The sequence below is a fragment of the Eulemur rufifrons genome, chromosome 15 (assembly GCF_041146395.1).
Source record: "Eulemur rufifrons isolate Redbay chromosome 15, OSU_ERuf_1, whole genome shotgun sequence".
In the NCBI taxonomy this organism is placed as follows: Eukaryota; Metazoa; Chordata; class Mammalia; order Primates; family Lemuridae; genus Eulemur; species Eulemur rufifrons.
In genome coordinates this window covers 95,434,284-95,451,692 of record NC_090997.1, presented here as the reverse complement: position 1 = coordinate 95,451,692, position 17,409 = coordinate 95,434,284, and the positions used below count along the sequence as shown (strand labels likewise).

The 17,409-nt window shown below is 43.0% G+C and overlaps 1 protein-coding gene and 1 non-coding gene across 4 annotated transcripts in view; one reads left to right on the top strand and one right to left on the bottom strand.

The window, feature by feature from the left end:
- The window catches only part of MTHFD1L (methylenetetrahydrofolate dehydrogenase (NADP+ dependent) 1 like), a 186,677-nt gene that overhangs the window by 160,939 nt on the left and 8,329 nt on the right, over positions 1-17,409 (bottom strand). For all 3 annotated transcript variants that reach the window (XM_069488616.1, XM_069488615.1, XM_069488614.1), the window contains exons 2-7: positions 16,465-16,549; positions 15,293-15,343; positions 15,150-15,203; positions 10,983-11,107; positions 9,475-9,575; positions 7,931-8,067 (exon numbers count right to left, since the gene is read on the bottom strand). In XM_069488616.1, coding sequence (XP_069344717.1) covers positions 7,931-8,067; positions 9,475-9,575; positions 10,983-11,107; positions 15,150-15,203; positions 15,293-15,343; positions 16,465-16,549 — 553 coding nt within the window. The remainder of the gene's footprint in view (positions 1-7,930; positions 8,068-9,474; positions 9,576-10,982; positions 11,108-15,149; positions 15,204-15,292; positions 15,344-16,464; positions 16,550-17,409) is intronic.
- On the top strand, positions 8,850-8,953 carry LOC138396208 (small nucleolar RNA U13). The gene has a single exon (XR_011235672.1). It is a non-coding gene; the product is annotated as a small nucleolar RNA U13 (small nucleolar RNA).

Here is a 17,409-nt window from a genome sequence, read left to right as displayed (position 1 = left end):
GGAGCTTCCCTCACATGGCAGAGACTCAGGAGCACGGAGCACAAAAATGAGGAAATGCTGAAGTTACAGCTCCCAGAGCAACATCAAGCAAGCCAGGCTTCACAGAGGAATCAGAGCCCTCAGGATTTATGTGTATCACGCTACCCATGTCCTTTAGTACATACAGCGTGTTTATGTTCACTCAAATCGATGTTGCTGTGGGAAATTTAGCGTTGCATTTCCTGACATTTCCGATTTCCAGTGCTGAACCTCACACCGCACACCCACAGAGTTCTGCATTCTACTTCCTTCGAGAAACTCTCCGGGCCTCGGTCGTCTCCTCTGAAAAGTGAGGAATTGAGACGCAGGCGGGAGAGCACTGTGGGTGGAGTCCCACGACCTGGATTCAAGTCCAGACGCTGCTCCTTCATCGGCGACAGGCAGAACCAAGGCTCCCGGTGAGCACGATACCTCGTTTCCAGGGTCGTAGCATGAATGAGATAACATATATAAAAAGCCCTGAGAACGAAATCTCTACACAAATATAAGGTCCCTTATTGTTATAGATTATGTTTAAGGCCTTCCCATTAAAAGATTCTAATTCCGTGTCCTTAGAAAGCTTCACCTTGGAGGAGAAGGCATGGAAAAGAGAGCCAGGCTCTGCTGACGGTACAGAAGAGCGAGTGGGAGATGACAGGCAAGTGGCGTGCAAGGGACGCTGCCGGCCGGTTCTGCACAGGACACAGCCCGTAGCCCCGCTTCCGGGACTGGAGGTGGCTCTCTTTTGTGCAATATATACCTCACGCCCCCACCATGGCCCTGATGACCACAGGGGCTTATTTGTGGCTGGTCACAGGTGACTGCAAAGTAACATGGACCGCACGAAGGCTGAAGCTAACCCCACAGTTTAGAAGAGCGTTAAAGTTCCTGGTGAAGTTTCTCACTGAAAAATCGGAAACTACATCAATAAGATTCTGTTGCATCACTTGTTAAACTGGCTTCACCATCCCGTGAACCTCAGACCATTTGAAACGCTAAGTCTATGAGAAAATACATTTCACATTCAAACCAACCTTCAAACACTGGAAACATGATCCACTGAGACTGAAACTAGAATGTTTTTGCCCAGAAGATAGAGGAAGAGCGTCTAGAAGGGGGAGGGTGTAGGGAAAGGTGGAGATGGATGGCATTTCCATTACAGTTTTACTCACATAACTGATACAAGAACACATCATTTCTCCTAACTTTCAGTTTCTCAGCTTAACTTTTGAACCATCTAAGACTAATCCATCTTAGGTCACCCCCTCTTTACCTGGCACCTTCTTGATCTCACGCCCATTAGTTTCAATACATTGTCTCACAAATCCTTTTCTCAACTCTGCTAAATAAAAGCATCTGATTTTTTTGGCTTTTAAAAAAGTGGTATTCACCTCCGTCTCTGGTGTTAATAAGCAACACAATGATCAGATAGAAGCAAGAGTGAAAAGCAGGGAGCGGATACCCAAAAATCTGTCAAAGAAAGCTCAGGGCCTACACTAGTCGCATAATTACACACCACTGACAACCTTGGCTACTTGCTTAGCACGAGTTATGGTGCCCAGGAGTGTCTGGGGCTATTCTCTGGACCTCACCCAGAACAGGCAGGGAAGGGGAGGAACTCACACAGCTGAGGCTGTCCTGTGGGTCCACACACCTGACCAGGGTGCCTGCCCTGCCCTCTCCAAAGACTGCACACCACCCCTTCTGAAGAGGGAGCCTGGACAGCTGGTGACAAGCCCCAGGCCTCAGGGAGGGGACAGCCTTCAATCTACTTCAGCTTGCTTCTCTTCCACGTATGTTTCTGGGATTATAAACAGCTGGAATAAAACAACAGTGTCTCGACATAAGTCCAGTGTCTTCGGCCTTAGTCTCTCTGATGTTCCACATCTGAGGCGGCAGGTGCTTTCTTGCTTTAAAGATTAGAGATTAGACTTTATGTGATTATCTGGAATAAGAGCTGACACAAGGTAGGGCGCGGTGGCTCACGCCTGTAATCCTAGCACTCTGGGAGGCCGAGGTGGGAGGATCACTTGAGCTCAGGAGTTTTGAGACCAGCCTGAACAAGAGAGTGAGACCTCATCTCTACTAAAAATAGAAAAATTAGCTGGGCGTGGTGGTATGAGCCTGTAGTCCCTGCTACGCAGGAGGCTGAGGCAGGAGGATCGCTTGAGCCCAAGAGCTGGAGGTTGCAGTGAGCTACATCAGTCAAAAGAGAGAAGAGCTGACACGAGACAGTGTGAAAAACACAGGCTGTATTGCCACCTCCATTTTTAAATTATATGATCTTTGGAAAGTCTCTTCTCTGAGCCTCAGTTTCCTCATCTGCACTATGGAGAGGAGGACAGCTCTGCCCAACAGGAAGAGTGTGCCACATCAATAAGGTAACAGGAGTTCACAACAGTGGTTCAGAGTTGCCATCTCATCAACCAATGTTGTCTCTCGTTACTGTCACTACAACAGGTTACTGTTTTATGTGTAGCCTGTACTGGTAAAAGGAATTGTCATGTAACTCACTCATCTAGTCCAGTTTAAAAGCGAGGGATTTTCTTCCCTTTTGGAAGACATATTACTCTTTTTTCAAAAAACCATCCTTTCACATATACAAAACAAATACATTTAGAATTTTCCAATGCCCTTTTAAAAGCCTTTTAGAAGCCACGCTGTGCGCTAAATTTAAACTGGAAAGGACTTTGTGATCGTTTAGCTTTGCTCAAAAAAGCCAGGCACTTTGATCCTTCAAATGTGAAAGACCTATATTTTTTTCCTTCCTCTGTTAGGACTAGTTTTGAGGGTCTCTGTGCTCAGGAGGAGGAGGAGAAACGAGATCCTCTGAGAAAAACAAAATAAAACGGTTCTCTTATTTCTAGGTTATTTCTTCTGCACGCAGCTGGGGTTTACCTGATTCGTCCCAGCTGGAGGCCGTTTCGGCACCACCGTCCAGCTGTGCGCTGCCCACAGTTCGGAGACTCTCAAGGGAGCGGGGCCGTGGTGCCTGCCAGCCTCTCCCTGGCGTGGCGAGGGCACCACCCCGCCTCGTAAACACCACATGCAAGGCCTCCCTCGCCTCGGGCTGGCTTTGGACCGTGTGCAATCACTGGGGTGAGGAAGAGGCTATCTCCAAACCTAGGCTCTTTCCCAGTGTCGGGGAAGTGAGTGTGGGGCCCGTGTGGGGTGGAGGAAGGTGGAGGAAGAAAGGGGTTCCTTAGCCCTAGCCCAGAACATCAGATCCAGAGCCCTGGCTTGCTGACATCTGACACTCCACAGCATATGGCTGATTTGGACAAATGCCCAGGCATCCTCCCCTCCCCCTCGCTAGGATGCCCATGGGAATGCACAGTGCATCTCAGAGCCTGGAAGGGATGCTCAAAAACAAAGCAGGAACTTCTCGGTTTTTAATGATCCATCCCAATGTGCATAAGCTATAAAGCTACCAAACACAGAAGTCTATTCTGGTTTTCTGTGGAACTCTAACAGGGCAAATCCTAATTCTTCATGCTCAGGCTCCAGGGAGATTTTATACATTATCAGTGTCCGTAGAGAATCCCTGAATGTAGGCAGAACGGTAGAGAAAGGCTCCGTTTCTATTTAATGAGCTCAATGCAACTGTCCCTCAAAATCACAGGCCCGGCAGCGAGGAACGGCGAATGAGGAGCGTGCAGCAGGCACGATGTGAAGCAGAGCGGCTTACAGGTAACAAGAAGGGGACAGAAGCGTCCCCAGCTCTCTCTGTGGTTACTTAAAGTTGATAAGACTCCAGTTGAGGACCAGAAAGTGAGCCTGGACGGGCCAAAGCTGGCGCCACTCCCGGCAGTCCCTCCTTTCTCTGGGACCTTGTCTCCTAACAGTTTTGCTTTGGGTTTAGCTCCCTCAGCCAATGTTGTTGGGGACCCCACAGACGGAGAGCTAGACCCTCTCCCCTTCCCTGTGCAGACAGTGGAGGCACGTAGACCGGACCTCCAGGGACGGAACCCAGGTCACACTATTTTATTAGTTTATCTACTTATGATTGGATTGGTCCACCTGATCGACCCACATTCTTATTTAAGCCCTGTAAGGCAGGGCGCATTACGACCCCCATTCTGCACACGAGCAAGCAGGCCCAGAGCGGTTAAGTGACAGCTAAGGGTGGAGCCCAGAGCTATCTGCTCCGAAAGCCTATGCTCCACTGCTTAACAAGGACACAAATGTTGTGCCCGACTCCAACGCTTCAAAGACAGTTCCTGGTGGCTGCAGCAGGTCGAAGATCATCCCACACCTGCAAGGCTACCTGTATTTTAGGAGCTGGTAGAAAGGACTCCAGTGTTACCGTCACATGCTGATGCCCGAACCTCTCACCCCCAGCTGTGGAACCCCCGCCAGATGTCCCACAGGGAGTCTGGCTCCCTGTCTGGAACAAATAAGCATAGAAGAAACACTTTTCAAAGATAATGTCCTTCTACTTAAAAGTCACGAGCCTTGGCCTGTCCTCTTGTTTCCCCAACTCTTTTATCATTGTCAATAATAAGAAGCTAAAGGGACTATAATCTACAAATGCACTTTTATTCATTGTTGATTTAAGTGGACAAAAAGTATCCCCATCTGTTGTTGAATTTTTTCTACCGGTGTTTTCCACAGTGAAGCTTTTCCAAGGGTGTGGGAAGTGTGGACAGAGCCTGTCCCTGTCGGATCCCCCAGGACACTAACCCGAGCCTAGGAGCTCGTGTACCACTGTGCTCTGCTGACCCTTTGAGTGGTACAATCCGTTTATTACCACGGCTCCAAGGAAGGCTAGAATTCCTACTGAGACCAAAACCAAGGGTTTTCTTCCCTGGTTTCTTCTTGTAAAAAGCAAACATAAAAGTGTGACAAGTCAAACGTCAGGGAGAAGCATGGAGGCATGTTGGGGTGGGAGGAGGTATGTGGCTGGTGCAGGGCCAGCCGCCCGTGGACACCCGGAAGACAGAGGCTGTAATCTGCAGTGGGAGCATGTCGTATGGAGGTAGCCCAGGTAGAGGCGAACAACTGATCACCTCCCGTGTTTTTGACTACAAAGATGAAGCAATAAGAGTTAAAGTTAACAGCCTCTATTTATTTATTTATTTTGAGAGAGTCTCACTCTGTTGCCCAGGCTAGAGTGTCATGGCATCAGCCTGGATCACAACAACCTCAAACTCCTGGGCTCAAGCAATCCTTCTGCCTCAGTCTCCCAATAGCTGGGACTACAGGCCTGTGCCACCACACCCAGCTACTTTTTTCTATTTTTAGGTATCTGGCTAATTTCTTTCTATTTTTAGTAGAGACGGGGGTCTTGCTCTTGCTGAGGCTGGTCCCGAACTCCTGAGCTCAAGCAATCCTCCTGCCTCGGCCTCCCAGAGTGCTAGGATCATAGGCATGGGCCACCACACCTGGCCCAAAGTTAAGAGCTTCTAATATTCATGGTGGTGCCTTCATAAGTACCAAAAACTTAGGAAAAAAATTGTGTGTGTAACATCAACTATTAGAGAGAACCTTTCTGCATATACAAAAACAGTTATGTTACCCGATTTCTGGATTCTCTAGAAAGTCAAGCCATTTAATCATTCTCAAAGTTAGGGTGAGATTCATCCGAAAATATAGAGTCAAGGTGATTTATTTCCATAATAAAAAGTACTTAGAAAAATGTCTTTGTTTTTCAAAAGTACAGATACAACTAGCAATAGTATCTGTGGCAGCTGTGAAAACATTCAGTTGCCAGTGAAGGTATTTTCTTTTTTTACCACAGCTGTTCGGTGCAGGGCAAAGTTTATTTTCCTCTTCCACTAAGTTTCCAAATCAAAAATACTGGGCTCTCAAAGTGCAAAATATTATCCTTGAATTTTCTTGGATAGGCTGCCACCATGTGGTGACCACTAAAACTGCAACAGGTTCAGGTTTAATTGCAAGACCACATTCCTGAGCTGTCTTAACATAAGTGTTACTTAAAGTAAATCCACCTGCCACACAAATATTCCAAATCTGTTGAGACATCTGCCTTCCCTGGCAGGACTGCCACTTGCTCCTCATTTCCAGTCTCACACAACATGAGGAACGTGTATTTTTAGAACTTGTTCTGTAGTAATTTACTGCACTTACTGCACTCACTTTAACTTCACTTTGCTTGAAATTTGTGAGCTCCACTGTCAAGTTTCTTTTTGTTTTTTGTTTTGAGACAGAGCCTTCCTCTGTTGACCAGCTACAGTGCAGGGGCAACATCATAGCTCCCTGCAGCCTCAAACTCCTCGGCTCAGGTGATTCTCCTGCCTCAGCTTCCCGAGCCGAGAGCCACATGCCTAGCTAATTTTTTTCGACCGGCTGATTTTTTTTTTTTCCCTATTTTTAGCAGAGATGGGTCTCATTCTTGCTCAGGCTGGTCTTCAACTACTGAGCTCAAGGGATCCTCCCGCCTCGGCCTCGCAGAGTGCTAGGATTATAGGCATTGAGCAACTGGCCCAGTGTCAGTTTTTGAAATGAGAAACTTTATTAACTATTTCGGATATAAGTAAAAGAATAACATAACACACCTGGACACCCATTGCCCAGTTTAAGAAAGAAGGCATGAAGGTCCCTGGGTCTCCGTCCCCCTTGTCGCCCACATCCTTGCCCTGATAAATGCTTTTCTGATTTGGTTCATAGTTCCCATGCATTTCTTCTCTTTTTTCTTTTTCTTTTCTTTTTTTTTTTTTTTTGAGACAGATCTCGCTCTGTTGCCCTGACTAGAGTGCTGTGGCGTCATCATAGCTCACAGCAACCTCCAACTCCTGGGCTCAAGCAATCCTACCGCGTCAGCCTCCCGAGTAGCTGGGACTACAGACATGCACCATCATGCCCGGCTAATTTTTTCTATTTTTAGTAGAGACAGGATCTCACTCTTGCTCAGGCTGGTTTCGAACTCTTAAGCTCAAGCTATCCTCCCGCCTCGGCCTCCAGAGTGCTAGGACTACACGTGTGAGCCACCATGCCCAGCCCCATGCATTTCTTTATACTTTTTCTTCATATGCATATAACCCTAAAATATACATATATGTGGATTGCTTTCAGATATATAAATGGTATTATATGAAACACATCCTTCAGCAACTTGTTTTTTTTTTTTTCACTGAGTACTGTTTTGAAATTTTTTTCTATGTTGATATCTACAGTTCTAGTTTTTTAAATTATTACTGTTGGTATGTCATTCTGTTTTTATAAATATATATCTATATTTACTCTATGTACAACTATACTGATTTATTCATTCACTCTGGTGGACATTTAGGTCACTGTTTATGATACTTTTTGCATTGCATTATAAACATGCTGCTCTGATCTTTTTGCTCTCTCTGTTGCCCAGGCTAGACTGCAGTGGTGTCATCATAGCTCACAGCAACCTCAAACTCCTGGCCTCAAAGTGATCATTTTATCAAATGATTATTCTGCATCTACTATGGTGAATATATAGTTTTTAATCTGATAATGTGGTAAATTACAATAATAAATTTTCTGACGTTAAATTACCCTGGCAATCCTAAAATAAACTCAACTTCGTGCTATATTTGGTTTTCTAAAATTTTGCTCATTATTATTTCATCTATATTCATGGGTGAAAATGGCCTTAATCTTCCTTTAGCACCTGGTCCTTGTCTAGTTTGGCACCCATAGAGTTAGGATATGCTCCTTCTTTGTCCATTCACTGGAGAAAAGATTAGATCAGAACGATCTGTTCTTTCTGAGATAGAACTCATTTGTAAAACCACCTGTTGCCTTTTTTGTTTGCTTCTTTGGTAAGTGGACTGAGTCAATGTCACTTAATATCTATAAGTCTATTCAATTTTCTTTCTCCAACTTTTTAAGTTACGTGCTTAGCTTACACACTTCCAGCCTTTCTTCTTTTCTAACACAAGCATTCAAGGTTGTGTGTTTCCAACATGGAATTTACCTTGCTTTGAAGCTGGGGCGTTTTCCACTGGGAGCTCATTGTCAGGGACCCTCTTCTCTGGAACAGGCACTGCAGGGCAGCTTCCACAGAGCCATGGGCCCCTATTACCAAGATCTTCTTTCCATCTAAGTTGACACCTACCAACCAAATGAAAATTCAATATTACAATCAAAACTTCAGATCCTTCCTCACATACAGCTTTGACTTAAGGAAGAATGCCCTTTTAAAACTTGGCCTTCTTAGCAACAACCTACAATGACTGTAAGCTAGGAGTGGCGTGCTGTGATTAACCAAGATTCTCTATTTGAATGCTTTTAGTTCCAATTCGTATTGCTGATTTTCTTTCTACAAGGCATTACTATAAGTTACTTGCTGTAATTTGCTCTTCTTTCTTGGAGAATTTTCTGGTGAAGTGGCTCGGAATCAACATCTTGATAATCCACGTGATGGAAAAACGCTATATATATATGGATTATCTCAGAGATTTGACCTTAATGGTTACTGCCCAAAAGGTATATCCTGAAAGTTAATCTTTTACTAAAACTTGGCTATATATTTTTTGAATTTTTGTTTGCTTATTGCATGTTTGAGGTGGGAGAGGGGCATTTGCCTCTTTTTTATCCAAATTGACATAGAGAAAAATTTAGTTAGTTGAATTTTTATGTTCTCAGCTAGACAGCCCTTAGATATATCATATACTTGGCAATAATTTACCCATTAAATTTAATAATGAAGAAAGAGAAAGTATTCATTTCTATTTCACTAACATAAAAATGTAAGGTCAAGGGGAGAATGATGGAAAGTTTTTAAGTACTCACTATTGAAAAGGATACTGCTCACTAATAAATCCCAATCTAGGTTTCTGTACCCTAAACTACATCTAACAGCTTCTGCATTTAAGTCTTCAATGTAAGTCTTGATCCTTTTGTAGTTCATGAGCATGATGAGTGGGTTTTCACACTCATGTGTGAGATGGGCCTCCCTCAATAGTTGTTACCATGTCGGCACATTATCTGTCTGACATTGGAAAAAAATGTAAGTCTTACCTCGGCATACATATTGACAGATTTGATAAGTTGAAACTTGAAACATTTTTCACTGTGGTTATTTTGACTGTTTCACAAGGGAAACTGAACATGTTTAAAACAGGCCAGTCATTCATCTTTACCAATTTCTTTTCTAAATTATAATACAGTCAATCTTACCAGAAAAATATTCTAGTTATTCATTTGTATCTCCCAAAAGAAAAGTACGTCAACATTAAGTATTACTACCAAGTTTCAACTAGAATCTCTCAGAAACAAATCCTTATGAGAAAATAATGTAAACACCAATAAAGAGAAAACAGTATTTCTTTTCTTTTATTGAGACAGGATCTCGCTCTGTTGCCCGGGTTGGAGTACAGTGGTGTCATCATAGCTCACTGTAACCTCAAACTCCTGGGCTAAAGTGATCCTCCTGCCTCAGCCTCCCAAAGTGCTAGGATTACAGGTGTGAACCACCATACCTGGCCAAAACTCAACATTTCTTAAGGAGCACCCTACCTGATTTTTCAAGAAGTTCAATTATAGCTCTGGCGACAGGTGAAACAAAACATTCGTGGGCATCTCCACGAACCAACTTCCCCAGGTTTATATCTGTTACTCTGGATCAGAAAATAAGGGAACAGGTAAGTCACAGTCCAGTCAAAACTCACTTATATGTAGTTCACCTGTATTAGTCTCAAATAACACACAAGTCAATGTTTGATGGACAGAATACACCATACGTAAATTAAAAAGAGGACAGACAATAAAGGCTGTTAAGCCCCTCAGGAAACTTCACTCTGGTCCCTTCCTGGGGCTTTCTGATTCTGCCCATATACCAGGATGTAGCATGAGGCTATGCAGGGCTTCACTTCACAACCCCACTTCACAGAGAGCACATTTCTGTGAATGACAATGCAACGTATGTACCCCTGGAATAGCACAACACCACAGTCCTACAGTCTACTTGAAACCCAGAACCAATCCTAAGAATCTGCAATGACCCAGTAAGACCTGGGGTTCACAGGTCTGAACCCCATGACTTTAGTATTTATCTCCTTGGGAAATCAGGAAAAACACAAATGGGTAACCACACATTTTCAATGGCTTCTGTGCCTTTCCTTGTTCAAATCTAAGACAAAACATTCTGTAAGTATCTACAAGAGGGGATCAGCATGTTTCCTGGGGATTAAAAACCCCATTTTCCTACTTGGAAATTTAGAATTATATTTTATATTAAACTGACAGTGTCAATCCAGATTAGTAACAAGATGGGGACATTTAGAAAAGTTTTCACAATTGCCTCCTTTTAGGAAAGACTTGAAACTATGCCCTGATACCTTCGGATTCTGAAAGTTTTCTCATTGATTGGGGCTTTTTCTCCCTTTGTAGTTAGTCTGCCACAGCACTGGAGATTTTTGCGACAATGTTTCAACCTGTGTTTGGGTCTACCCCAAGCCACAATAACAGACTAGAATGGAAGATGCCTGGGTGTCTCAGGGAGGTGGCAGCCTCTATCCAGCCCCTGAAGGATATACTCCCAGATCAAGAGTCTGACCTTATAAATTTGCTTACCACCTTATGACCCTAAACCCATTGTGTTCTTTTTTGGCCACAGTACAAGATATAATAATTCCTAATTTCCACGTAGGAAAATGGGTTTTTAATCCTCAGGTAACATGCTAATCCCCCTTGGCAGATTCTTTGGGCAGTATTCTTTGTCCTAGGAAGCTTACATCACGCCATGGCATGAATCAGGGCACCTGATAGTTATGATTTTTCCCTCAAATTTCAAATAAAACCTGTGTCACCCAAGCACTATAAAAAGGTTAGTGTATTTTCCAAAATAATGTGCTTTCTGTACACAGAATTTAAAAAGTCCTCAAACTCATGAAATATTTTAAATGATTTTTTCATCTCCTAATTACTGACATAGTTGAAACAAATAGCAGGAATTTAGGGGGTAAAATCACAGTAGAAGAAGTGATTTAGCAATAGGTTTTTTTTTTTTAAATATGTTTTTTTACCCATCAACATCTTTTTCTGGTGTCAAGGCATTGAGGACTTTGTTGCTAAATGAGTTTTCCGAGATCTGAAGAGCAAGGCCATGGACTCTGGTGTCTTCGTTAATCTTCAAGATTTCATCTATAATCTAAAGAGAAAAATAAAACAAAAACCCAAAAATTAGTTTTGTAAAAATAAGACCCAACAAAAGAAACTTTATATAAAAACTGGATTCATGAAAAATGCATGTTATAGATTTTGGGTTTTTTTTTTTTACTCTGTGTTGAAGCCTTGGTCTAAAGCAGAATGAAGAGGTCTAGTTTCTCCTTTTATCATGTTTTAATAAGATCAGAAAAAGAAACAAAATAAAATCTTGGCTGAATTTTTTAGTGACTTCTCCGTGTTTCTTACTATTCTACTCTGTGCCAAAACCAAACCAAACCAACCCAAAGCTCAACAGCTATTAAGGATTAGATAGACAAAAGACAATGCTAGGTGAACAACCATTTTAAGTCAAACACACTGCCAGTTTCCAGGGACGCCAGGTAGCATGAGTCTCAGGTGCTCCAACCTGGCCCAGCTAAGCCTGTGAGCTTCAAATACAAAGTGTTCAACAAAGCTTAGGAATCATGACATGCAAGAAGTCACAGAGGCCCTCAGGGTCTCTGGACCTGCATGGCACATAGGAAGCCTTTCCAAAGGCGTATGATAGAAAAACGCTAAGCACACACAACTCCTTTTTATAGAAAACACTAACTCACAATTTATGAAAAAGACCAAAGTACAGTTTGGGAAGCTAATGTGTAATAGCTAATGAATGGCTAGGTACGTCTCTAAATAAACAATGCTCTGTCCTCTCTCTGTTTTTCTCTACTTTATGTCAGGAGATAAAATCCTGATTCATTTCACTTAACAAAAGTATTTGCTCACGAGTAAGAAGATACTAGCCTGGGCATGTGGATGTCACTCTGAGGAAGTGTTAGTTTACCATTTTTGTTCCATTGCCGAGTAAAAGATCACTGTGGTATTACCACCTGGTAGGGAGCAAAAAAGCTATTCGATGTACAAAATCAGAAAGAAAATTTTGTTTCATTTATTCAGCATTCTTTCATTCTTCATTCAGCAAATATGTTTTGAGCACCTACCTACTTTGTACCAGTTCTAAGTAAAGGGAATACACAGTTGTAAACAAAACTACTCTCACGGAGCTTCCATTCTAGTGGAGGAAGCAAGACCCTCCTCCAAAAAATAAATAATAATAATAATATAATCTCTGGAGGTAAAAAATGATATGCAGAAAAACAACGCAGGTTATGTGAGTAAAGGGCCAACAGAATGATGGGAGTGGGGGGTGGTCAGAGACTGTGAAATCTAAGAGCCCAAAATGAAGTCAGGGAACCATTGTTACCTGCACCTAGGATTTGGGAGAAGCAGCAAAAACAAAAACAAAAATCCTAAGCAGTAAACTGAGATACTTTTTCCAACATCATAATGTCATACTATTTCACTTTAGGAGAATTTCACCAAAGAAAAATAAGGAATAAATGATTCCTTGTCAAAAAACAAGCCAAGGCAAAGGTAACAAGAACACACAGTGGAGAAAAAACTGTTTCTTCAATAAAAGGTCCTGGGAAAACTGGATATGCACATGCAGAAGAATGAAACTAGATCCTTATCTTTCATCCTTTACAAAAATCAACTGAAAATGGATTAAAGACTTAAATGTAAGACTGGAAATTATAAAATTTCTACCAGAAGAAAATACACGGGAAACACTTCATGACATTGGTCTGGGCAAGGATTTTTTATATAAATTCTCAAAAATGTAGGCAACAAAAGCAAAAACAGACAAATGGGATTACACCAAAATAAAAAGCTTCTGCACAGCAAAGAAAACAATCACCAGAGCCCAGAGATGACCTACAAAATAGGAAAAAGTATTTGCGAACTATGCACCCGACAATGGGTTAATTTCCAGAATATGTAAGGAACTAAAAAAAAATAAATAAATAAGAATAATAATGTGATTAAAAAACAGTCAAAAGACCTGACTAGACATTTCTCAAAAGACATACAAATGGCCAGCAGGTATATGACAAAATGTCACTAATCATCAGGGAAATGCAATCAAAACCACAATGAGGTATTACCTAACCCCAGTTAGAATGGCTATTATCAAAAAGACAACAACAATAACAAAAAACAAATGCTGGCAAGGATGTGGAGAAAGGGGAACTCTAACACACTGTTGATGGAAATGTAGATCAGCGAAGCCATTATAGAAAACAGTATACGCTAGGTGCGGTGGCTCACACCTGTAATCCTAGCACCTTGGGAAACTGAGGCAGGAGGATTGCTTGAGCCCAGAGATTTGAGATCAGCCTGAGCAAGAGTGAGACCCCATCTCTACTAAAAGTAGAAAAATTTAGCCAGGCGTGGTGATTCGAACCTGTAGTCCCAGCTACTCGGGAGGCTGAGGCAGGAGGATCACTTGAGCCCAAGAATTTGAGGTTGCTGTGAGCTAGGCTGATGCCATGGCACTCTAGCCTGGGCAACAGAGCAACACTCTATCTCAAAAAAAAAAAAAAAAAAAAAAAAAAAAAGAAGAAGAAGACAGTATAGATTACTCTACAGAGAGTCCTCAAAGAACTACAAAAGAAACTACCGGCCGGGCGCGGTGGCTCACGCCTGTAATCCTAGCACTCTGGGAGGCCGAGGTGGGCGGATCGTTTGAGCTCAGGAATTCGAGACCAGCCTGAGCAAGAGCGAGACCCCATCTCTACTAAAAATAGAAAGAAATTATATGGACAGCTAAAAAACATATATAGAAAAAATTAGCCGGGCATGGTGGCGCATGCCTGTAGTCCCAGCTACTCGGGAGGCTGAGGCAGTAGGATCGCTTAAGCCCAGGAGTTTGAGGTTGCTGTGAGCTAAGCTGACGCCACGGCACTCACTCTAGCCTGGGCAACAAAGTGAGACTCTGTCTCAAAAAAAAAAAAAAAAAAAAAAAAAAGAAACTACCATATTACCTCAAAGGAAAACATTCTCTGATCTACTCTCCCCTAAGGCGACCTTTCTTTCCTCCCACTTCCCCTGGGGCAAAGTCCCTTTCCCTACCTTGCAATAATCCTTTCAAATAACTCTCCTTACTAAGTCTGGATTTATTTTTTATCTGACACTGGCTAGACTGTGAGTGTGACAGGTAGAGCTGAATCTCCATCCTGGCCCAGGAGGTAGCACAGCAAAGATGGCAGAGCAGAGGGACAGTAGGAGCCCGAGTTTCTATAACTTGCTGATGCCACCAGCCAAGGCCTGCCTACTTCCAAACTCTATTCATGCTTAAGAAAAAAAAAAACTCTGTTATTTGAGGTTTCCTATCCCACAAAGCCTAACCCATAAAAAGCACAAGCCATAGAAGCAAAAATACAAACAATAGCAAAAAACCAAATATTCTGATTAAAAAACAGACGAAAGACCTGAATAGACGTTTCTCAAAAGAAGACATACAAACGGCCAGGCAGTCGGAAGAAAAGCCAGCCCCGAAAGGACCAGGCCCTTGCACAGGGACCTGTGGCCCGAGGTCCAGTTTCCTCACCTCTGCTTAGCAGGGAGGCTGCTTCTCCCAGGCTTGAGATGGCACCTGGAGAGGCTGTGACTCCCTGCTGGCAGAAACAACCAGATCACACGGAACAGCATCGGAACAGCGGCGAAAGGGAGACTATGGGTGTTTTTTATCTGCTTCCGCAATACGCCTCTGAAGGAAACACAGATGTTAGCCTGGAAAGGACCCTGAAGACCATCTGGTCCTATTCTTTTATTTTATCAGCAAGGCAACTGTGACCCAGAGAAGCCAGAGGAATGGCCCAAGGTCAACCAACCTGTCCCGACAGAGCCAGACCAGAACCTGTCCTGCAGACACCCGCAGCCTGACAGTTCCACTAACGGACGCTGCCACTACAGCTGAAGAAACACAACGAAAACCGCCGAGTGGCAGCTCAAGTCTTCAGGAGAAATAGCAAGAAAGGAAAAAGAGATCAAGAAGCATTTACGTTAGAGAAAAAAATGTTTCCTTCTAAAAATTCAGCCACAGGACAAGGCTGGATCTGTTGCAGCCACAATAGAAGATGCGAATAGGCCCACGAGGTCTAAAGAGGAAAGAGTTTCAGCGCTAAGCGCTCTGCCCTAGTTACCTCATCTTCACTGCTGCCGGGAGGAAGGCAAATGTGAGTGATGTTCAGACCGGCCTGAAAAGGGAACACAAGGTTATTTGTCACTATAAGAGAATAGATTGTTAAAAACGATAATGAATTTTTAAAAATTCAACCATCCTCACCTCCTCGGCCAAATTCTGGTTGATTTCCTGCATCAAGTTCTCATCACCTGCCTTAGGAGAGGGGAGGAAGGAGAATGTAACAACATAAAAGAATCTTGAATCGGCATAAAATATAATACAGGGACCAATTTTGTGATTGTAAATGATCTAATTACAAAGACGATAAGGAAAATGCAGAAAAAGAATCGTATTGCTTCTAAAAAGGGACTAATGGCAAGTATTTATGAATATATTACTTTCTCAGGCTTTCAAGTTATGTCACTTAAAAAAATATATCCCTCCTATTGTAAGACCTACATGGGAACATAGTGACCATCCCTCCGTAAATGAGGACAAAGATAGGAGTTTGAGTGGTTTGCCCTTAGGTAGAAAGCCAAAGAGTGAGGAGATTCCCAGGAGGCCCAAGCTCCCAATCTAATTTTCTTTCTATTGTCCCAACTTGTCTTTCTTTGTAAGGGGATGTGTATACAGACCCCAAAGAACGTAAGTAACTTGAGTAGAGTTCTACAGCCTTGAAAAACAACACTGATGGAACGAGAGGCTGCTATTTTGATACACTAGTGTGTGCCAAACCCCCAACTGTCGGGCTGTGTTAGCTTACAGGCTTGGCTCACCTCATTATCTCTCGGCACCTGCCACCACACACGAGTGCCAATCGGGATGGCACACAGTGCCAACTGCAGCTCAGAACCAAGGGGCTGCAGCCAAAAGATGTTCATGGCTTGCAAAGCCCTTTTGACATGGTAATGCCTTCTGGCCCATGAAGCTTATAGCAGGCTTTAAGAGAGAGAGTCAAAAGATCACCAAATACCCATGTTTCATCAAGCATCTGTCTTCCACCAGAAACAAAGGGGAATTTTTTTTTCTGCCGTATCACGTGAGCATTGTATCACAGACCACAGTGTATCCTGTGTAATGCAGTCTGCGTGGGCATCTACCTCCTGACCTCTGAAAGCTACCCCAGAGAGGAAGACTCACGAAGGACAACACCTTCAAGCAGGGCGGGACCTACCGAGACCCCAAGGAAGCAAATGACCAAAGAAAGGGAAACTGACAGCATTCCCAACTGAGCCATCTCTTCTTTGACAAGAAATGCAGATGGTCTTTTGCATACAATTTTCTAGAGTGAAAGGCATCCTAAAATAGTAGGGCTGAATCAGTTCCCGGCTTACCTGAATAATAGCAAGAACTGGCTTAAAGGCAGGGTTTTTTTCTTGCAATAACCTCAAAGCTTCTTTTGAATTCTGAATGACTTCTCTACATTGAGAAAGAAAAATAACATAGTCATTTTTTGGTTAATGAGTAGAAAGTCTTGATACAACACATTTTCTTAGAAAGTCTGTTATTACAAGTGAAAATAACGAGACAACAGAAGGATGCGCTCCAAGTATACAGAGAAAAGAAAAATACCTCAGAGCAGTGCGAGGGAGCAAGGCAGGCCCAGAGACCAGGAGGGGGAGACTTCAGTCATCCCTTCCCCACAGCCATGCCTGGGGGCAGCGGGTTAAAGTCATTTGTTCCAGACTAGATCTTCCCTTTCAAAGCAGTTTAAAGAGGTTTAGCAGCAGGTAGAAGTGGATTTTCCCTTTAAAGACCCACTTGTAACTGCTGCTAATCAACTTGAATCTGCTACCCAGTTGCAATCCTCAAGCCTGCCCCAAATAAACTCTCCACTTATATTAACACGTACAGTAATTTTGCCTCAGCTTCTTCCTTTTAGGTTGACAATACAGTGTGGAGGGAAGAGACAGGCTAACAATGAAATCAAGACACACTAACGCAGTGTAAACTGTGGCAATCCAATTCTGAAAATATGCAGAGGGAGACAAACTAGATGTTAATAAGTTTCTAGGGGAGAATTTTTCTCTTGTGTTTTCCAAGTTTACTATAATAAAAAGTTTGGGTTTCTATTTTAAGTAATCCCCTTCCTCCACCATACTCCCCCCTCCAAAAAAAACAAAATTGGGGTCCACAGGGAAAGCACATGAAGGTGGGAAAAGGGTAGTGAAGATGGGGTGGGGGAGGGGCTGCTGTTGGACAAGAAGTGGTGGGTCTGGATAAGGTCCAGGGCCCAGGGAGGAAGGAAGGAAGGAAGGAAGGAAGGAAGGAAGGAAGGA